Below are 22,926 nucleotides of genomic sequence, written 5' to 3'. Positions count from 1 at the left end.
CATAGCATAGTATAAAAAAAAAAAAAAGATGATATCTACATATTTGCCTCTAATGGTAGCAACCTCTAGGGTCAGGGCAGTGGAAAAAGGAAGAAAAAAAAGAAATTTACATGTTTTTAAGTTTTAAGTTAGATTCATCATACTTCTGTTTCTCTCCTGCCTTGGGCTATTTCCCTCTTTGTTAGTTTATCCCAAGTTTTAAAAAATTGAACAGAAGGGTTAGGAAACTCAAACCAGTCCTTATTGCTCCTTGTTGATGGCTCTGATAAGAGATTCAACGGCAGAGAGGTTGAAATCATAATAACATTTATGAAACACTTTCCTAAAAATGAAAGGCAATAGAGAGCCATCCTCAGAACCAGGAATGAGAATGAAGAGAGGGAATGACTCTAAATTGCAGGAGCTAAGTCTCCTAACAGTTCACTCAGTATTCTTTAGCCCCTGAGTGCAGAGAGAGATGTATCTCTCTCCACACCTCACCAAGGTAGACAGCCCCTTGGGGTAATAAATACAGGCAAGGAAATCTCCCCAAATATTTTAAGGGTTCCTAGTTATTTGAGGATTGTTTTCCTGGGGGAGGAGAGAGATAATAAATGAGGGCAGAAAAGAGACTAAGTGAAGAAAATCTAAATTTGGCCATTTTAAACAATTCCTTATACACAGTGGGATTTAATAAATGGTAATTGCTAAATCAATACAAAGTGATTGGGGCACAGGAATCAATACATACTGAACCTGCTAGGTTCAATGTAGAAGGGGATATAGAGTAGGGTAAGAAATGACCCCTTCCTTCCAGAAGCTTGCAATAGAGTTGCAAAAAATAGATATAGTTAGATAGATAGATAGATAGATAGATAGATAGATAGATAGATAGATAGATAGATAGATAGATAGATAGATGGATGGATGGATAGATGAGTGGATGGATGGATGGATGGATGGATGAATGGGTGGATGGATGAATAGAGGGATGGATGGATAGCAGAAAGATATACCCCACCCACCCCCAAAGGTTACAATATGAAGCATTGAATGAAAGAGCCAGTCACTAAGGACAGAAAATGCTCTTGGAGTTCTGTAGTGAGGATGGGGCATTGAGCTATGTTTTTAAGGATGGGTAGGGCTTGGCTAGGCAGGAGGGAGGGGGGAAGAGGGCTTTTCCATCTATAATGAGCAAAGAGGGCAGAGTAGCCAGAGATTAAGCATATATTGGATGTGTTGATAGCACTGGGGGCACATGCAGTCCACCAGATAATGGAAGAGAAAAAGGAGTGACCTACACATTTACTTTGTTGATGACTGAGGAGCAAGGTTCCATATGCCCATACTTGGGTAATGAGAGGCTTACATCTGGGTCACCTGATCACTGATCTCTTGGTTAACATGAAGAATCATCAGTGGCTTTTTGAGAGTCATCCAAAAATTCCCTTTTCTTACTCTTTCTTCCAGTCTGTTTTCAAGAACTATGATCATGATCAAGATGGATATATTTCCCAGGAAGAGTTTGAAAAGATTGCTGCCAGCTTCCCCTTCTCCTTTTGTGTGATGGATAAAGACAGGTGAGGCCTTGGTTGTGTGTGCATGGTACATAGATGGGAGTCCCAGTGGGTGAGAACAATGTGTCATAAGAGGCATATGTACACATAGGGGCTTATACGCAATGGTCTTATACTGAATTGCAGAGCTAGAAGGAACCTCTAGTCAATTCCTCTTCCTTCACCTAACCAAGTAGGTCATGTGAACAAGATAGAGGACTAGAACCAGGGGTAGGGAACCTGTGGCCTCAAGGCCACATGTGGCCCTCTAGGTCCTCAAGTGCAGCCCTTTGACTGAATCCAAACTTCACAGAACAAATCCCCTCAATAAAAGGATTGTTCTGTAAAACTTGGACCCAGTCAAAAGGCTGCACCCGAAGACCCAGAAGGCCACAGGTTCCCCACCCCTGGACTAGACATTTTCTTGTATCTTGATGACCTTTTGGACTTTTCCAAAACAGAAATTACATGCCAAAGCAACTTCAGCTGTCTTTGCGGTTTGAGATCCAGAATCCAAAAGGAGGACAAATAAAAAGGCTCAGAATTGACACTCAGTGACCCTGAGCTCATTCAGCTCTCCTTCCCTACCTCTCATGCTACCAACAGCAAGGCTGCAACGTTAGACCCAAGAGGCAACACAGGCTTACAACAAAACCCGCTCATAGCCCAGTCCTTCCTCCCTTCTTTCAATGGCATGGAGACCCCATCTCCAGGCTGTGGCAGTTTGCCCAGACCTCAATAAATAGACAGTGTCCACAACCCAGCAGAGCCAGTGCTACAAAGCTCTCAACTGATGATTCTCGGGTGGATAGACAGAGACAGAGAGAGACAGAGAGACAGAAGCAGAGAGACAGAGATGGAAGCTCAGGATCACAAAGAGCTTTTGGCCATGGAGTCAGGGGCGTCTTTCTTCCAACCATGACTCTGTCACACTGTCCTGATAACTGACTCCTCTTCCATAAATTTATGGAAATAAAATGAGTTTAACTCTAAGAAAAATGGGTTTCCACTACAGCAAAAATTCTTAACCTAGGGTCCATAGAATTGTTTCCTTAATATTTTCATAACTGTATTTTAGTATAATTAGCTTTCTCTATAACCCTAATTTATGATTTTGAAAACATGATTCTGAGAAGGGGCCCATAGCCTTCACCAGGCTGCCAAAGGGGTCCAGGACACACAAAAAGATGAAAAGTCACTGCAGGGGGGGGAGAAATAACATGCAAATGCCAAGAGTCAGGGAGGGAAGGACGTTTCTATGATGTAGCTATGCTCATAACCCCTGCACACACACGTACTCATCACCTTCCTTCTTTGGTCTCCTAACAGGGAAGGCTTGATCAGTCGGGATGAAATCACTGCCTACTTCATGAGGGCCAGTTCGATCTATTCCAAGCTGGGCCTCGGCTTTCCTCATAACTTCCAGGAGACAACTTACTTAAAGCCCACCTTCTGTGACAACTGTGCTGGATTTGTGAGTCTCCTTTCTGGAGCTTTGGGGCTGGAAAGAGGAGATAAAGGGGGGGAGGGCAGAGGAGGTGTGGAATAAGAGAGGGAAAGGATGACCACTGCTCATTATTACTCACTGTGACATAGCCATCGACCCCAAGAACCTAATAACAATTATTGTCATTTAGTCATTTCAGTCATATTTGACTCTCTGTGACCCCATTTGGTGTTTTCTTGACAAAGATACTAGAGTGGTTTGCCATTTCCTTCAACTTGTTTTACAGATGAGGAAACTGAGGCAGACAGGATTAAATGACTTGCCCAGAGTCACATAGCTAATATTTTAGGCTGGATTTTAACTTGGGTCTTCCTGACTGCCAGCCCCACACTCTATCCACTGTGCCACTTAGCTGCTCTGAACAACAATAATAATAACAATAATTACAACTACCATTAATATAGAATTTGAAGGCTTACAAAACAATTTACATGCCACCTCATTTCATACTCACAGCACCCTGTGAGGATGGTACAGGCTTAAGCAGCTTGCTTACGGTCACACAGCTAGTAAGTGTCTCAGGCAGAATTTGAACTCTTACCTTAGCTCAGGAGCCTAAAAAGGAGCCACAGCGCAGTGTAGTACAGTGGAATGAGCACTCACTCTGAAATCAGAGGAACTTGGTTCAAATTCTAGCTCTAACATATGATGCCTGTGTGACTGGGAGCAATTCACTCAAACTCCCTATCGCTCAGTCTCCTCATCTGCTGAATGAATCATTCATTTGATTGGGTGCGGCCTTGAGTGCAGAACAAATCCTTTTATTAAGGGGATTTGTTCTGTGAAGTTTGGATTCATTCCAAGGGCCACACTTGAGGACCTAGAGGGCCACATGTGGCTTTGAGGCTACAGGTTCCCCACCCCCTGGTCCAGGCAGCACCATATCTGCTTTCCAAGGACCAGCCCAGCTAAGCATGGAGAGTCTTATCACCAGTAGGCTGGCCACTTGGTGACCAGTTCTTTGGCTGTGGCAACCCAGAAGACAAAAATACAGAGAGAGGGAAATGGGATCAGGGAGAAGAAATATCAGGTCTCAAAACATTGGGAATAAACAAGATGGAAGAAGTGGACCAGCATTGGGAAGGAGGGTTTCTAACATGTCTCTTGTTTGCCTTATAGCTCTGGGGAGTCATAAAGCAAGGTTATCGGTGCAAAGGTAAATTCCAGCTTTCTGTGTTGTTTCGCGTGCTGACCAATGACTTAGTGACTTAGGTGGGCTCAACATATGCAGCCCCTCATGCCTTCTTCTAAGGAGACAAGTCCTCTGGGCATCCACCCATTCATTTCTACAGCTTTCAAATTCACCTCCAAGCTAGCTTCTTTATTCCATGTTCTGGGGATCAGTTATAGGTATATCATATGTATGTGTATATATGTATATGTGTGTATGTGTGCATACACACATATATGTATACAGTTATATCCCTTCCACATCACAGAGGTTAGGGACATGGCACTCCTGCAATCTGGAAAATGCAGGTAAAATTTTTTGGCCCTCCCTTTGTACCAGAGAAGAAGTCTGAATTTTTTATTTTTCTTTTGTGAGGTGTTTATAGTATTAAAAGATAAAATATTTTGATATTATACAATACTATGCATATATTTTATGTACCTTTCAGTTTCCCCATATGTCATTTGCGCTTTAGCAAAACTCCACAAAAATTCCCATTTAATTTCTTATGCTGACCTATGATATATCAAGGGAAAGTCATGATATAGAAAGGATAACTATATACATATATATAATATGTATAATTATATTTGTGTGTATACATACAAACTTATATCTATGTACATATATGTATATGTGTGTATGTGTGTATGCATACATATATATGTATATAGAGATAGAGATATTGCTTCCCTACTTAGCCTCTGCGCATAGCAAAAGACCTTGGTCTCTGCTTCTCTGGTAGCCAGCACAGAGGAGCCCTCCAATCCCAGTGGAAGGGCTACACCAATAGGACACATAGTTATTGTTTCGAAAAGCTATGTTTGTCTGCATTACTAGAAACCTAGTATACAGCAAAAAAGAAGACGTGGTCCCCTCACACTCTGTGCTAGAGTATGCTTATCTGGAGTATACTCAGTTCAGTTCTGGGCACCACATTTTAGGAGGGACATCAGCAAACTGAGGCCAATACAAATGAGGGTGACGCTGATGGTGAGGGAACTTGAAACCATGCATGTGACATTGAAGAAGTAATGCTCTTTAGCCTAGAGGAAAGACTTGAGGTGAACATGATATCTGTCTTCATATATTGGAAGGGTTATAATTTGAGAGAAGCATTAGATTAAATCTGCTTGACCCCAAAAGACAGAAATTTGACCCATGGGTAGAAATTCTAGGGAGACAGATTTCAGCTGAATATAAGGAAGAACTGTCTAGTAATTAGAGGTGTATGGAAATAGAATGGCCTGCTTCTTCTGGGAGGTGAAATAACTTGTTGTCAGGATATGGGCAGTGGGTAGGGAGCTGGTTTACCTGATCTCAGAATTGGAAGCGACCATGAAGGTCACTTAGACCATAGGGTTTGGGGCCATCACTTAGAATCATAGAATATCAGAATTAGAACTAATGGCCCCAAACCCTGGTTAGCATGTCTACATTCAGCATACTCCAGAACAGAATCCTGAATCCAGGTATCAAGGGTGTTCAGAAGTGAGGAGCTAGAGATGGTGGCTGAACTCTCCCAGGGAGATCATTTGCTTTGGACACTCCCCCTTACATCTTGCCTCCAATCTCCTAACCTTAAGAGAAGCCAAGACGATCTTTGATTTGGAGACAGAAAATACCTGCTTCATGGATTAGCTCATTAAAAGTGGCCCTTGCTACCTATTCCAATAAAACCAAAAGGTTTTCAAAGTGAAGAGACTACCTAGTTTTCTAGCTTCATTCATAATAACGAAGGGAGCTTGGAAAGGCTTAACACCAATCAGGAGTTATTGAGTCATTCCTGCTTACCGGCGCAAGCTGGTCCTGAACTTCACATGCTCTCTGCTTCCCTGCATTTGTGCAGACCTCTTCTCATGCCTAGACTGCGCTTCTTCCTCATCTCTATCTCAGAGTAACTGACTTCTTTCACGTCTCAGCGCAGGCGCTGTCTTCTCCACGAAGCCTTCACTGATTCTATCACCTCCTCCCCAAGCTCCCCATTAGTATTCTCTTCCTCAGTGTACCGGGGATTATGCCATTTTGTGTACGCATTGTCATATGTATACAAATGTATTCCTAACAGAATATAAACATGAGAGTAGGGACTATTTCCTTTTTGTCTCTATGTCTGCAGAAAAAACTATGCCGTGCACATAGGAGATGCTTAATTATTATTGAATTAAATTGGATGGCAGGAAGGGAAACTGAATCACTAAGTAAGACTTTTGTCTACAGATTGTGGGATGAACTGCCACAAACAGTGCAAGGATCTGGTTGTGTTTGAGTGCAAGAAGAGATCCAAGAACCCGGCTTTGCCGGCCGAGAACAGCACCTCTGCAGGGCTGGCATCCACCCTCTGCCCACTGGGCGTCAAAGATCCACAGCATGGTGAGTGTGTGGGACTTGGAGCTGCCATCTTGAATGCTGGAGAATGGGAGATGGAATAGGGCAGGAAGGACAGGCAAGGTCCTGTCAAGCACCACCCACTATGGGGGCAGTTTCACCCAAGAACCAGTTGGCCTTTGAAAGTTAACACCTATACTCAAGTTACTGCTGAGTTGAATTTTAACCAAGTCCAGGACTGACTCCCCCACTCTCCAATCCCATGCCAAAGCCCTCTGCTAACATATCAAGCTTAGTGTTACTAGAATAGGGGGAGGCAGGTTGGATACATCAATCAGCTGCCAAATGTTTAATAAGGGCCTACCTACTCTGTGCCCAGAACTGCGGTCTAGTTTATAGAAACAATAGACCCTGGGTCCTGTCTAGGAGTTACTGATGTACCTAGGAGTCATGGCACACATCTCTAGTCCCTGCTGCATTAGAGGCTGAGGCTAGAGGATGAAGCTAAGTTTGGGAGTTCTGAGATATAGTCGGGCTAAGGCTGATCAGGTGTGCACACCAAGTGCAACATCAATATGGTGAGCCCATGACAGTGGAGGCTGCCTAATTGGGGCTGGGGGGAGGAACTGGCCCGGGGTCAGAAAAGCAAAGAAGGTTAAAGCTTCTATGCTGATCAATATTAGAAGTGGGCCCTTAGCGGCAGCTAGTGGAGCAGTGGACAGTGCACTGGCCCTGGAGTCAGGAGGACCTGAGTTCACATGCGGCCTCAGACACCTGATGCTTACTAGCTGTGTGACCCTGGGCAAGTCGCTTAACCCCGATTGCCTCGCCAAAAAAAATGAAAAGAATTGGGCCCTTGAGTTACTGCCCTACTTCCATCCTAAGTGAGTTAGGGAGACCCGTCTCAAAAAGGAAAAAAAAGTGCTGATGATCTGCTTAGAGAGACAAGACATATCCGTGAGGCATTTAATCAATAATTCTCCATAGTATACAGTAGATGCCAAATGAGGGCTCGGTGCTCAGCAAAGGGAGTCATCACTGTGGGGAGAGGCCAAGAAGGCTTGGCTGGAGGCGGGGACATTTGAGCAGCGATAGGTAGGAAGCAGATAAGTGGGGAGAAAGGGGGAAAGCATTCTAGGTAGTGAGAACTGGGCCAACAAAGATAAGGATCAAGAAAGCACAGGCCACACTCAGGAGGCAATGAGTAGGCCACTCTGGCTACAATTGAGGCTTATTTTTGAGAGCCACGGAAGGTGTTTGAGCGGGGTGGTGACACGATAAAAGTAGCATAGGCCTTGCCGTCACAGGGAAATGCCATTAATTGCCCCCAGGCCTAGTAGTCTGGGCTGCATAGTGGGACGCTGGACACTCTGGTAGTTTCCTAAGGATATTTGAGGTTCAGGTATAGATTATAAGCTTCACGAAAGTGCAAAATCTATGCTGTCTTTTCATCTTTTATCACCAGCGCCCTGTGTACACAGTGGGTGCCTAATAAATGTTTGTTGAATTGCTTATTGATATGCCACCGTTTTACATGGTGCAAATCCACCATGTTCTAGATGCTCTACTAAGCAGGTTCCAAAGACAAAAATGAAACAGTCTCGTTACCCAAGTAGCTTACATTCCACTGGGAGAGCATAGGAGGAACATATCATGTGTATAGGTAAGTACAAAACCTAAGGACAGGACCTGGCCCTGAGAGTGCTTTCATAGCATGAATTACAGAGGGAAAAAACTGCCCTCTCCCAGGGCAGGTCAACACCTTCTCTGCAATTATCATCTTAGAGTTGCTTAGGACACCAAGGGTTTAAGTAACTTGCCCAAAATCACACAGCCAGTATTTTTCTGGGACAAGACTTGAAATCAGGTCTTCATGGCTTCAAGATTTGCTCTCTGTCCATATAAATTAAAATCTGCGAAAAATAAATACAAAGGAATTTGGAATAGTCTGTTCTGCTTAGAATCTAATATTACCACAACTTTCTCAAGGGTCTTTTAATGCAGCATTTTTGAATGAAGTTTATTGCCATCCACTTCAAAGCAGCATAAATATTTCTAAAAGGAAATTATATTGGAGAGATTTTTTATTAAGATTCTAGCTCCTTTGGGGCAGCTAGGTGGCACAGTGGATAGAGCACTAGCCCTGGAGTCAGGAGGACCTGAGTTCAAATCCAGCCTCAAACAATTGACCCTTACTAGTTGTGTGTCCCTGGGCAAGTCACTTCACCCTGGTTGCCTTGCCAAAAAAAGGAAAATAAAAGATTCCAGCTCTTTCTCATTTCTGAGATTAATCTAGCAACCCTAAGTCAAAAGTCATAACTGGAGTAGGGTAATGGGATCATTGGCCGCTGTGCACCAAAATTTAGAGGTTGCTACCACTAGCCATCTTTCAGTTTAGAATTGTCTTGGCCTGGCCCCTTGTTAGCAAGAATAATTATTTTTATTAGTTATTAGTTTATATTTATATTTATAAATATATTTATAAATATTTAATATTTATATTTTATATGTTTATATTTATTAGTTATTAGCTATATTTAGTTATTTATGGCTGGTCTTCCTCTCTGAAGTGCCCCAGAGTCTCTCTGTCTCCTCACTATGAGCAGTGTCCTAGGGTATCTCCCCACCTATTCCCTCAATTGATTTTGTCTTTAAAAATGGATTTGAGGGGGCAGCTAGGTGGCGCAGTGGATAGAGCCATGTACTTGGAGTCAGGAGGACCTGGCTTCAAATCCAGCCTCAGACACTTGACACTTACTAGCTGTGTGACCCTGGGCAAGTCACTTAACCCCATTGCCTAGCCATAAAACAAACAAAAAATAAATAAAAATGGATTTGAGGGTTCATTTTCTGTCGCTCATCCTGGGGTGTGTTTTCTGCTGCTCCGGCTGCAAAAACTGCTTATTATAACTCTGCTAGGGTCTCTGCTTACACAAGACAAACTGACGTGTTGTATGTTTTCCCTTAGGGTCTGAGGAAGGACCTTTCCTAGTGAATGGGGAGGCAATGGAACACAATGAGGAGAGCAAAGATCGGACAATCATGCTGATGGGCGTGTCTGCTCAGAAGATTTCCGTCAGGCTGAAGCGGGCCATGGCCCACAAGGGCACACAGACAGAGTCAGTCACTTGGGTTGGCCACGAAGGCACTAGTGGCTCATTCTTGCTGTCTTCCCCAAGGAAGGCAGCCCAGGACACTCTTTATCTGCTTCCCAGCTCCACGTCTCCCTGCCCCAGCCCAGTCTTGGTCCGCAAGCGGGCCTTTGTGAAGTGGGAGAACAAGGAGTCCATCACAAAATCCAAAGAGGACCTCCGGCACCTCAGACTCCCCACCTACCAGGACCTGGAGCAGGTACTCCTGTCCCCATATCCTTTCCTTTTCTCTTTTCCTGATAAAGAAGATAGGAGGGCAAGCTGAAGCCAGATAACCCAGGAACCATGCGTCATTTGGGGGGGATATGAGACAAGTCAGTTACTGGACAGGAATAGGAAAGAAGTAAGGGAATGAAACTACCAGGGAAAAAAAAAAGAGGACCAGGTTTAGACTCGGAAGACCTTTGTCTGAATCCCAGAACAGTTACTTACTTTGGGAGAGTTGACCCCAAGCAAGTCACATCACCTTCCTAATCCTGTTTCTTCATTACAAAATGATACTATGCCATCTCTACCTCACTGAGTTGTTTTTAATTTTTTTTAATTAAAAAAAAAACTTATTTACTCTTCCTCCCTTCTTCCTACTTACCCCACCCCCCATTAGAAAAAAAAAAGGAATTTCTACATTGGACATGTTTCATTCTGTACCTTCTGTCCACCACTACTCTGGCAAGAGATGGATAGTATGCTTCATTATTGGAGCTCTGGAATCATGGTTGATCATTGCATTGGTCAAAGTTTTATTAATCCCTTTTATTAAAGGGATTTGTTCTGTGAAGTTTGGATTCAGTCAAAGGGCCACACTTGAGGACCTATAAGGCCACATGTGGCCTCGAGGCTGCAGGTTCCCCACCCCTGGACTAGTCCTTTGCAGTTTCTTTCAGCTTGAAATCTCTGATCCTTCCTAGATATCTGGGAGCTTTCCCTGGCAAGAAAGTGGATGAGTCAGCTTGGAGTGTAGTAGTGTGTGTGTGTGTGTGTGTGTGTGTGTGTGGTGTGTGTGTGTGTGTGTGTTGGAGGTGGGGAAAGCCTCCCTCTAGGTGCGTCGGTAAATGGCAACATTGATGTGTCCTCACATATCAGGACATGTGTCCATCTGGAATGTGCTTGAGGGGATGTGCTAGTGTGATTGGCGCAACAGTAACGATCAAGAATACATTTGACTTTATAAGATTTATAATTTAATACTGTAATTTATAATATTAAGTTGCATCAACCATGAACTTATCACATGGCACAGCCGAGCCAGGAAGAGTATTCATTGGGATACAAATGGCCTGATCACAGAGTGACCACTGGGGAAGTCTGAAAGGACAGTAAGCCAAGGGAAGGAGAATTGGGAGGGAGAGCGGGTAGGGAGTTTAACAAAGATTGAGTTATGGTTGGTGGTTAGAGGAAAGAGAACAATTATGCAGGTGCTGGGAAAAAGAGGCAAAGATGGCAAAAGCACTCTTCTTCAGCTAGAAATAAGAAAGTTAACAGAATCGGCAGGTTTTCAGTTGGGGGTTTTTGTGTGTGGGTGGGTGCTCAGGTGAACAAGGGAATGACTTCATTCAATAGATACCCTTGCTGTAACATTATTGGCTAACCATTCCGTTCTGAGTCACCTCCTAGCTTTTCAGGACAAAGAAGCAAGGGGCTGTACATCCCCATTAGCCAGGATTTAAGATCTGAGGAAACTCCCGGCTGGATGTGCCTCTTCCCACAGCACTGAGGTTGGAAGGCCTCTTCAGAAAGGAGGCATTGCAAATAACAGATCAGGAGAAGATTCACAGCTTTATCTGATCATAGTTTTAGAGTTGGAAGGGACCTTGGAAGTCAAGTCAGATAAGGAAACTAAGGCCCATAGAGGTCAAATCATTTGCCCAGGGGACACAGCTAGTAAGTGCCTGAAGTGAGACTTGAACCCAGACCTTCCTCACTTCAAGTTCAATGCGTGTTCACTGTACTCTGCTGTCTTTCTACCATCTGTCTGCCTGATAAGGTTACTGAAGCTACCCTTCTGCCCTAAAACTAAACTGAAAACTAAAGTCTGGTACTCAGAAATTGAACTGAAGGAAGCTGGAGAAAAACACAGTGGCAAGGAGAGGGTGGTCCCTTGGTGTTGATGGAAAGGAAAATAATTCTTTTCCCTGAATAAAAAAAACAAAAACAAAAACAAAAAACTATGTGGTGGGGGAGAAGGAAGGGAAAAGGGAAGTGCTCCATGAACCATGTCATATCAGAAAATGACAAAATATAGATTTGAGTAACGGACTTTTTCAGGAGGAAAAATGTCAAAAAGTAACTTTTGAGAATTAGGAGTTCTATGGAAAGGAAAATTTTGAGACTGCAGATATGGCACAACCATTCAACATCTGGAGTGAAAAAGCTTCAAGAAATCTTCAAGAGCCTTGTCTGCTTCTCACTGGCAGGAGAAACTCAATTTTGGCAAATGCTTCTATGTGAAAAAAGCAGTAGGTGGAAGTGAGATGGGAAACGTGTCAAAGCCCCTTAGATTATTACAGAGGTGAAGGGAGTGGGGCAAGGTGAAGAACTGCCACAGCCGTCTTCACCTTCCTATGATTCTTTCTACTCACTTGCTGCACCCATCTCTCACATCCCCCATTTTACCTTCATTGTGCCTGGCCAGAGCTGGTTTCCTTCTCCCAATTAAATTCTGAAAAATCTCCTCTTATCATGTACATAGGGGTCTCTCATCAATGACCTAATAATGATCATTTGTGGCTCCTGCTGACTTGACTATTGCTTTTGCTACCCTCTAGCCTGCTGACTTGAAGCATTTAAGCTTCCCAAGCAGATAGTTGTTGGGTTAACATACCTGCTAGCCAAATGTATTCTTTTGTGTCAATAAACCAAGAACTAATTGTTGTTTTCACATGCTGGTTTGATATTTAAGATGTCATTTTCTACTCAGGAAAAAAAAAACAACCATGTTGAAAAATCACTTTTAATTTTCCCTGCAGTGAATGGGATATGCCAATCAAATACAGCATCCTGGGACACCACCAAACTGGATTTGCTCCTCATTGCAGCTTTTATAACATAGTCTTCATTCTTTCTCCTCAGGAAATAAATACTCTGAAGGCAGACAATGAAGTTCTAAGGACTGAACTAAGGTTTGCTCAGAAGAAGATCGAGTCTCTCCGGCTTGAAAGAAGCAACAATCATGTCCTGAGCCATAGGGAACATCAAGAATGCTCCTAGCCCTGAAGCCAGGAGATCACAGGAGTCACATCATGGAGAAGGGTAGAACTCAACTTTCTCCAGAGCTGCCAAACACAAGGGAATGGGGAAAAGCCAGAATGTTGGGATGTCGAGTGTGGTACTCTATTTAAAATATATGCCCTCTTTTCAACCTGAAAAATTCTTCATCAAAAAACACACACTCTCATTCCTTTTCCCATTCATTTGAGGAGGAAGTATGTTTTCAGTGGGGTGTTATCCAGAGATGTTCTCCTCCCCGTCTCCTCACTGAAAAAAAAAAGCTAGATAATACATGTCAGCACTCAGTACATCTCCTTCCACCAAAACCCTCCCCACCCAGCTCCAGTGCCAGTCCAGGGGAGTGGAAAGCCTGGATACAGGATCTTGACAAGGCTCATAACCCTTTTCTTGAAACACTGTTCTTACCCCAAATGATCTCGACATCCTTCAAACTAAATTCTAAACTCAGCCCGAAGAAGACTCTTAAAAAATTCTCTTCCCTGTGGGACAGAAGCTACTTTACCTGAGAACAGGATTCATTTTGCCTCACTCATTCAACTTGTTTCAAGCCTGCAACAGAGAATCTGTTAGTCTGTCAACAGACTACACCTCCCTCCTCCAATCCTGGCACCCGTAATCTCAGTGAGCCAATCATGGCTCATCTCAACATCATTATGCCACGTCTTCAGAGAAGACTGGCCAATCCTTCTGTCTCTTGGGTGTCCGTAGGTTTCCCAGTAGGGAGGCCATTCTCCTGTTCTCCCACTGTTCCAAATCTCACTTCTCCTTACTCTATCCCTAGGCATTTCTACCTGAAAGTGAACTCATTTTTCTTCATTTAAAAAGCCTGTTAACAAAATACCACGATGTGCAATTGGGAGGTTATCTTATCTCAACAATCTGTCTGGTCTATATGATGATCATAAGCAGATTCATGACTGCCCATTTAAAAGTGCTTTAACATTTACAAAGCACACTACACATTAATAGAAAGCACATTCATCATTTCTTTTAGAATAGAAATGTTAGAACTAGCAGGACCTGAAAGACCATCTTTTCCAGTCCTTTTAATTTTTCAGAGGAAAGAAAACAAAACTCAGATAGATAAAGCATCTTTTTCAGGATCACAGCTTATAAATGGTGAAGTTGGAACTAAAATTGGCTCTTTCTCTAGAGTTCTTCCCATTATACCATACTGGACAACTCTGAAGGAAAGATAGCATGGGCATTATTACCTACATTTTACAGATGAAGAAATGGAATCTCAGATAGAAGTGACTTCATCCAAGGTCATATACCTAGTAAAGTAGCAGGGCCAGATATTATAACTTCTAAGTCTATTGCTATCAAATTAAGCACCTGGGAATCTATTACCCTCCCCTAGGGCTTAAGCATCAGTGGTAGCTGAAATGACACATTGTCTCCAAACACGTAATTTTGCATTTGATAAGAGCATGCATTGAAGACGGCACAGCCAACAAACACATTGGTACATGAATTTACGTCGTACTGTAGCTAGAAAGTCTTTTATTCAACCTCTTCTGTTTATTCTGCAATTAATTTTTAATTCAAGGAAACCTTCTAAAGTTCAGCTGGTCATGACAAAATTCCTTTCTTTTTGTTTCAATGTATGTGTTTTGGAGAAAGGTTATACCATCCCTTTAGTGAAACTTTGAGGTATAAGCTAATTAGATGAGTAGTTTCCATAATAGCTGACATTGTAAATATGTATACATTATGTATAGAAAATATTGTGCCTGCATGTGGGCTGGTTTTTCTTCCTGTGTAAAAATGTGAATGTGAAACATGTACAATTTTTGGACATTCTTACATTAATCCCAAACGCACCAGAGTATTCTGAAATCAGAAAATAGTAAAACATCTTGCACAGAGACTTATAAATATGTTGTCATTTGCTACACTTTCACGTAAAGTATGGGAAGATAAATTTTATTAGTCAATCATAACAAAATTTGAGTTGGTAATTTGTCCAAGATTTGGAATCTTGCATCATTCAACTTCATTAGTCTGGCTTGTCTGAACAAGGGTTTACAAACTCCTATTTTGGTTCCCTTTCACTCCAGCAAATGAGAATTTGGCTTTATCTTTTATCTTGGGGTGTCTTTCACTTTTAAACCTTGAATGCTCAGCTTTCCCCAAGATATCCTCACTAGCCAGAACTAACATTTCCAGATGACCCCATTTATTTGGGTACTGGAAAGTTAATTGAACGAGAGGTAACTAATTCAACCACAAATTTTCCCAGAACCACTAAGCCTGCAAGAGGTTTGGGGGTTTTTTGTTACAGACACCCCTGATCCATTCTTGGAATGTTTTAAAATTAATTAAAAAAAAAAATAAAATGACAAAGGAAACCAACTAAATTGAAAACTAAGCAAAATATTTAAAAAACCAAGTTCACATTCCCCAGGTTAAGACCTCTGTACAAAAGGTCTCAATGAATAGAGCTTGGCAGGCTTATTTGCTTCAAACCTTATGGAGATGTGAAAGTTACAGCACTGAAGTGGAACAATTTGGTTAATACATGCTTTACCATGATTTAATCACCCTTGGTCTCAAGTGTGCTTACTGTAGATGTCTATTCTCAGAAATGTCACTATTTTAGCAGGCAGTCCCCTTTCTCACTGGTACTTAATTAACATCCTCGTAATGTGTAAACCTGTCCAAAGTTGTATAATGTAAAAGAACTGACAGAAAAATCAGATGTACAGATTGTAAAGTCTTTTGATACCTGATGTAAGTTTTCTTTGTTTAATATTTATATGATAAAAGATATTAGGACCATCATGATGTGTCATTTCTTATAACTAACGAAAAACAGAAAAGCTTCACTTTAGACTTTTCAACAGCCTGAAAACTACTGGAATGTTGACTTATGGCTTTTTAAAAATGGCCAAGTATCCAAGCACATCAATTCACTAAATAACAAGACTGAGAAACTGGAAAGTGGTCATGCATGTGATAAAACATTATTCTACTTCCTGTAATTTTGTCAGTGTGGGTACTTCCTCCAGTCAACAAGCTTTTACGTGCCAGGCACTGTGCTAAGCATCAGAGCACAATCTATACCTAAAATTCGGAAGTAGTCTTCTTCAGAAATTAATGTGTTAGGGTTAACCCCCTGCCATCAACGGTGATGAGCCTTTCCAAATGTAGCTAGTCTGTTAATGGTCAAAAGACAAACATTGAATCACCCATCCAGGGCCATATTTGAAATCTTTCTCTAGGTTGGTAGGACCAACGTTTGTACTTCACTGGCCCAGACATGGAGAACCCAACATTACTGAATGAATGAAATTAATAATTCACTCCATAACTGAGCTGATTAACCTGGGGTGGGAGGCAGGTCAGAAAAGAGATGATTCTGGAGGTTTGGTCCAGAGGATGCTCATTCGGTAGGATGGAGGGCCCAAGATATGTGAGGTCGATGACTGGATGGGATGTGATACGTAGTCTGGAGTCAGCTAGTGTTAAGGTTCACCCTCAAAAATTAGGACAGCTCAGCCTCAGATTAAACCTTCAAAACTGGGTGAATTAACTTAGCGGGATATTCTTTAGGTCAGATCTGGAAGATGCTGTTTTAAGGGGGAAAGGGTCAGTGGCACAAAAGACGACAAAATGTCAACAGAATAGGGCTGTAGTGGAGTTATTTTATACCTTTAATGTCATAGCTTCAGCCCAACAAACTTATTAAACGGGGGCTGAAGAGGTTGAGGGCAAAATATAAAAGGAAAAAAAACTATTCCAGGATTTGGGAATGTTAGAGGTTAAAGGTACAACTTCATTTTGGTTGTGTCCCCAGCATAGTGCATTGGATACAACAGCTGTTAAATGAAGTGATTAAGCAGGAGTAGCTAATGACATCAGTCCCCTTTTTCTTTCCAATTCTATTTCAACTGCAGTTTAACTACACAAGTAAAAAGATTTACCTCGAAATAGCCTTGATCACTTATATTTATACTTACTCTGAATAGACATATTTAGTAAGCTAGGAATTTGACACCCAAAAAATCCAATTGAAGAGCTGAAAGGAACTTTAGAGATTATCTAATCCAAGCCTGTCATTTCCCAGATAAGGAAACTTAAGTCCCCAGGGAGTGGATGACTTGCCCACAAGAGTAAGCAAGCTAAGTACCAAAGCACACACTGTCACTCACTCCCCATGCTTCCCCCAGGCTTTTGACACCGAGATCTAAATTGGTCTCCACACAATCTTATGCTCTCCTGGACAGACAGACTTCAGAAAGATGAAGTTGTTTTAAAGCTTTTTTTTTCCTTGGGGGGGGGTAGTGGAAGTATTATTCAGTGATAAAAGCAACTCTGATTTTTGAAAAGTTATTTTTATTTTTTCAAGTGGTCCTTTCTGATTTACTCTGGGTAGGTGGCAACCATTTGGTACAGAGGAATTTGTCAGATTCTACATAAATAACACAAGCGAAACTTAAAACAGTATTTTATTCAGTGTTCACAGCTGTTACTAAAAGGTGTTTTCTTAAATATGGAAAGGATTTTTTCTATTGTCACAAATGAGAACTTGAGTGTTTTTGTCCGCTAAATGTAAACATACAAAAAATACCCTAAACAAATACTCACAAATAACAATCAAAAAAATTCTACATTTTCCTTTCCTCTGGAAAATATCTTGTCTCAGAGGGTTGGCTTGAAAATACATTTTCAAGACTGCAGCATACAGAATCATCCCCTTTTTTGATGTTATTACATTTCCTTAGGATTTTTACCCCATGGCTTCTTTTGAAAATTTGCTCAACAAGTAATCACATCACTTCTCTGGTTAACAACCTATTTATGTATCTATTGAATTAGACAGACTGAAAAGTTGTTCGGCATATGCTGGGACACCAGTTCCACAACCTGCCTGAGAAATACTTGGATAGCACAATCCCATTTCTAGGAGAGATTTATCATTCCCCATTTGCTCCCTGAATATAAGGGACTGCTCCAAAAGACTTCACAATATTATTTCACTAATGTTCACATTATTTGTGAAGCAAGTAGCAGGGTGTTATCATCTCCATATGACACATGGAAATTTCTTCTAAGAGATGGAGCATTTGCTCTACCCCTCTAATCCTCCAGGATATAATACCAAGATTAGAACCCTGGATTCTAGATTCTCAGGCCATTGTTCTAATCATGAATGCAGACGTGCCAAGCTAACTCCCTGGCTAGCTATCCCAACCTACTATCTCACCCAAACTACTACAGAAAACAAACAAATGAGTTCTTTCCTTCAGGAAGTAGCACTACTCATGAAACCAGTTCGGTCCATTTGTAGTGAATCTACCAATCCAATATAATTTCTGGCCAGATTTAACATTAAAGAATCAAGAGATAAAGTAATTTGGCCTAGAGGCTCAGCCCAATCAATTCCTTACTTAAAAAGGTGACAGACAGATTGGCTTGTCTTTACTAAGGCTAACAGTGGGGCAAAAATGATTATTTTCTTTGAAGGCTTGTTCCCTTTCTGCCAAAGAAAGATATTTCATACTTTCATACACAGACAGTACATGTAACTTTTGTCAATTTAAGATAATTTTCACTTCAACTTTGTTTTGTGAGATAAGAAAATTCTAAAGATTTTAAACTCAAATCAGAAAATGATTTTAAAATGCTAGGGAGGAATTTTATGGAGAGAAAAAAACCTGCTATTTTTTCATATGTACAAATAGGCTTGGACTATAGAGAAGGAACCCTAGCAAAAATATAGATGAATGGAGTCCCTCCTGTAGAGAAAAAGCAAAACTAGATAAATGCATTTTGGACCCCTTGACTACTTATTCCCAGGCAAAAAAAGGGGGGGGGGCGATTAACAAATACAAAGGATGTACAAAAAATACTGATGAAGCCAACAGTCTATAGCTTCATGGGAAGTGGGGTCAGTTTTATGAAACAAACTTAAATAAAATATAGGTACTTTAGAGTCTAAACTCTGACCAGGAAAATACTAAAATTCTTCCCTTCCCATATTCTAAGATTAGTGGTAATAAATATTTACATTTTTAAAAAGCTTTTTGTTTTATTTTCTCATCATCATTTTTTTTTTTGGAAAAAAAGCTCCAACATGCTCAAGGATACATGGAATATAGGGACCACTTCCCTTAAGAGATCAAAATCCAATATAAAAACAATGCTTTTATGTATTAACCAGATTCAACAGTGATGGTATCAGGTGGTCTAAAGGGTATATACTTCATAGAGCATATTCAAATCTGTTATTTAAAATACTACGCCTAAAAGTACCGAACACATCCTTCTACTAGAAAACAGGCATCATCTAATTATCTATAACAGAATTTTAGTATCTTCGATATCCACCACCACCACCACCACCCCTCCTCCTCCATATGGATCTCCATAACCCCCTCTCCCACCATAACCCCCTCTTCCGCCATAACCCCCTCTCCCACCATAACCCCCTCTCCCACCATAATCTCCCCTCCCACCATAATCTCCCCTCCCTTGAAAACTACCACCTCTACCCCCACTACCACCACCACTACCCCCCCAACCCCCACCTCCTCCTCCACCGCCGCTGCCACCACCACCACCTCCTCTTCCACCTCCACCTCCACCCCAACCACCCCGGCCACCCCCACCTCCTCTTCCACCTCCACCTCCACCCCAGCCACCCCTCCCTCCGCCTTCTTGTCTCTTCTGCCAAGGAGGCATTTCAGGAGGTGGTGGTTCAATTTCAGTTGGCCTTCCTCCTCTGTCTGGAACCCTTCCCATCAGCACCTGCATTTTATGGTGAAAAAAAGGATAAAATTAAACTTCTTAAGTATTCAAATATTCTAGAAGTTTTTTGTTTTAATGATAAAGAAAAAAAAGACAAATATTTAAGATGCTGATTACCCTGAAACTTAAAGCAATATAAATTAATAACACTACACACACAAATATTGACTTGATAAATCTCAGAATATGGTTTTATTTCTAACTTGTCACACAGAATAATCGAGGAGAATGTCTCTGTTATTTAAGATATTTTGCCAGGGAGAATATCTCCATTACTTAAGATACTCTACTTATTTCCTTTCATTTCAAATATGTTTAACTGTCTTCCAAAAATGAGGATTCTTACATATGTTCCCCAAATAAAGGAGTTGGAATTGATTTCTAAAGGAAAAAACATTTCATGGGACTTTTGGTTATTCGTTATCATAAACAAAAACTATGATAAGCACAAGCAAAAAGATAACCATGAAAATAAATAAATGCAGCTTATGGGCCAACATCTATGACAGAGAATAAAGAGGTAGAAAAGAAGTCATAAAAGGGAGGAAGTGAACAGATACATCGATACTCAGTGACTTCTACACAAAGATGGGCACAAGGGAGATTGATGAAAACTGCTGGAAAATATGGTTCAAGATTACGAAACAGAAGAGACCAAATGCTTATAAACTACTTGAAAGCCTCATACCTTGTAACATGAAAACTTTAAGAAAAGAGTCCAAAGGTACAGAACTTGGTTAGCAATGAACATTACTACAAAAAAGTGGACTCTATTTTAACAGACAAGAAATTACTTTTTATAAATGCAAGAGCCATTTGATTATCAGCTACCTGTCAGACCAACAGTTCATTAAAACAAAGATCAAAGCCAACACTAAGAAACTAATGATTAGTAACACTGGAATCATCCAAAGGAGACTCACGCACCAATATGTAACCAACATACTATACATGAAGAATTGGAAATGGAACTAAAAAACAGCCATATTAGATCAAAAACAGAGAGTAGAAATCTATGCTGGAGATGACAATTCTGAAAGCACTGAGAAGGATCAATTTTCAAGACATCTGAAAGAGGCAAAGATATCAATCAGGAAAAAATCCACAGCATTACTCTCCCAAAATGATGAGTAAGAGATCTTCATTAACTACAGATCTACATGACCACTTTCTTATCTCTATGAAAGCTTTGAGAATAATCTATGCACATTCAAGAGTATTCTGTATAGGTAACAAGTTTTATACATATAGATAAAGATAAGAGAAGGTAACAGAAAGGTTTTTACAAATGATTTTTAAAAGCAGACCACAATTTTACAGTCATACAACTGACTTAAAAGTGTAATAAGTTCACTTTTTTTATTAAAAAATTTGATTCAGGAGAGCATATCTAACCTGAATGGTGGTTCCCTCAACAAGTGTCTCTCATGCAAATGTCAAGACCCTACAAGAAGATTCCTTGATACAACCACAGAGATAATTTTGTCCAATGGTCTTCTATTACTATCAAGCAAGGCACAAAACAGGGAGATTTTGTTCACAAAATCTGTAAGAAGGATTTCACATGCAGGGTATAAAATGCTTTGAAAAAGGATCCTTTATAGAAAAAGAGGTTCTCCAGATACTCCTATTTGCATCTGGCCTCAGAATACTACAGAAACTCCTCAGTGATGTCCACAACCATTCACGAGAGGGCAGCGTAATAATCCATACAGAAAAAAATCAACCAAGTCAACAAAGAATGCTGACTGTCCAGGTCAATGATACCCAGATTGGATGGGTAGCCCATTGAAATAGTCCATCAGTACAAACACCCTAGATAAAACTGCAAAAGGATAATGAACTGCATCAAGAACCAGAGAAAGGAAGAAAGCTTGGCTGGACTACATTTAGGACATTTCACAGCCCTTTCAACAATTCCAAGCTGACAAAAGAAGTCAATCTTTCTGACAATCTGCAGCTATCAATCCACGAATAAAAACTTCAGGTGACCCCAAACAACCAGAGAATTAAGATAAGCTGCAGCAGAATGACAATGGTGACTTGCACAAAAGAACTGGTAGGTGCCTGGAACACAGCAGGTGCTTGTTGACTGATTAGCAAGATTTATCATCCAAGAAATATATGATTAGAAAAGGAAGAGGGCAGGTCAGAAAATAAGAATGAAGGGTGACAGATGGACAGGGACAGTTCTAGTGCTTCTCTGATAATAACAGAATAGTCAGAGTCAATAAACATTTACTGAGTACCTACCATGTGTCAGGCACTGTGTTAAGCACAGGATTTACACAGTGCTTTACAAACATCTAATTTTACCCTCACAATGATCCTAGGAGGTAGGTGCTTTTATCTTCATTTTTTAGATGAGGAAACTGAGGCAGACAGTCACATAACTAGTAAGCGTCTAAGGTTCAACTCAAACTCAGGTCTTTGTGATGTCAAGTCTAGCACTCTATGCCCTGGGCTACCTAGCTGCCCCTGTATGGAGTATGGAGAATGATGTGAAGACACCTCACCCACCCCAGCATGCTGAGTAGATCCTATAATGAAAATTTATGGGCAAATGTGGACTTGAACTGCACAGAATAAGAACACATGGATAAGTTATGACCTGCATCATGAAAGGGATGAGAACAAATCCACTAAAATAATAAAGTAAAAGGAGCAATTTGCATAGTTGATAAATGTCCCTCAAGTTCCTATCCTTGGCCCTCTTGTCTTCTCTCTCTCTATTTTCCCCTTGTTGATTTCATCTATTATATCTTCAGTTATCACCTTTATGAATTAAAGTTCAAAATCTCGTTTCCAAAATCCAAACTTTTTCCAGAGCTGTTTCTATATTTCCAATGACCTGTCAGATATGCTTAACTTGTTCAAAATTAAACTATCTTTTCTCCAAAGGATGTCTCTCCCCTTAACTTCTCTATCATGGAAACACTATCCTTCCAGTCACAAGGATTCATAACCTTTGACTCAACATTTATGCTTCATTATCCCTTGCCATAACATTCACTTAGCTGCCAAATCCTGACGATCCTATCTCTTGAATCTCCCCTTCCTTTCTATTCTCTACTTGAGTTCAGGCTTGATTTCTTCTTGTCTAAACTAAAATAAAAGCCTCCTAACTAGTCTTTCTGCCTCTATCCTAATCCCTCTCTCTAATCCCTCTTCCAAACCACACATTGTCATAGTGCTATTTCTATTTATTGCTCTGATCATGTTACTCATTCTTCTACTTATAAATGTCAT

General features: G+C 40.9%; 2 protein-coding genes across 11 annotated transcripts in view; one reads left to right on the top strand and one right to left on the bottom strand.

Annotated features, from left to right (window-relative positions):
• Positions 1–22,926, top strand: part of RASGRP1 (RAS guanyl releasing protein 1) — a 134,277-nt gene that overhangs the window by 99,164 nt on the left and 12,187 nt on the right. For 8 of the 10 annotated variants that reach the window (XM_078151327.1, XM_078151324.1, XM_078151328.1 and 5 more), the window contains 5 exons: positions 1,450–1,559; positions 2,865–3,009; positions 4,162–4,198; positions 6,434–6,586; positions 9,510–9,892. In XM_078151327.1, coding sequence (XP_078007453.1) covers positions 1,450–1,559; positions 2,865–3,009; positions 4,162–4,198; positions 6,434–6,586; positions 9,510–9,892 — 828 coding nt within the window. Of the gene's footprint in view, positions 1–1,449; positions 1,560–2,864; positions 3,010–4,161; positions 4,199–6,433; positions 6,587–9,509; positions 9,893–12,762; positions 15,709–22,926 lie in introns of those variants that run through there. The other 2 variants (XM_078151331.1, XM_078151322.1) reach the window with 1 other exon arrangement.
• FAM98B (family with sequence similarity 98 member B) overlaps positions 17,359–22,926 on the bottom strand; it is a 40,463-nt gene continuing 34,895 nt past the window's right edge. The window contains 2 exon segments of the mRNA XM_020990768.2: positions 17,359–19,275; positions 19,278–19,677. Of these exon segments, the coding sequence (XP_020846427.1) occupies positions 19,238–19,275; positions 19,278–19,677 (438 nt within the window). The 3' untranslated portion in view covers positions 17,359–19,237.

The sequence above is a fragment of the Phascolarctos cinereus genome, unplaced genomic scaffold (genome assembly GCF_003287225.1).
Source record: "Phascolarctos cinereus isolate Bilbo 61053 unplaced genomic scaffold, phaCin_HiC Scaffold_3;HRSCAF=262, whole genome shotgun sequence".
NCBI lineage: Eukaryota > Metazoa > Chordata > Mammalia > Diprotodontia > Phascolarctidae > Phascolarctos > Phascolarctos cinereus.
Note: the sequence above shows the minus strand (reverse complement) of the source record. Positions and strands in the feature narration are given on the sequence as shown.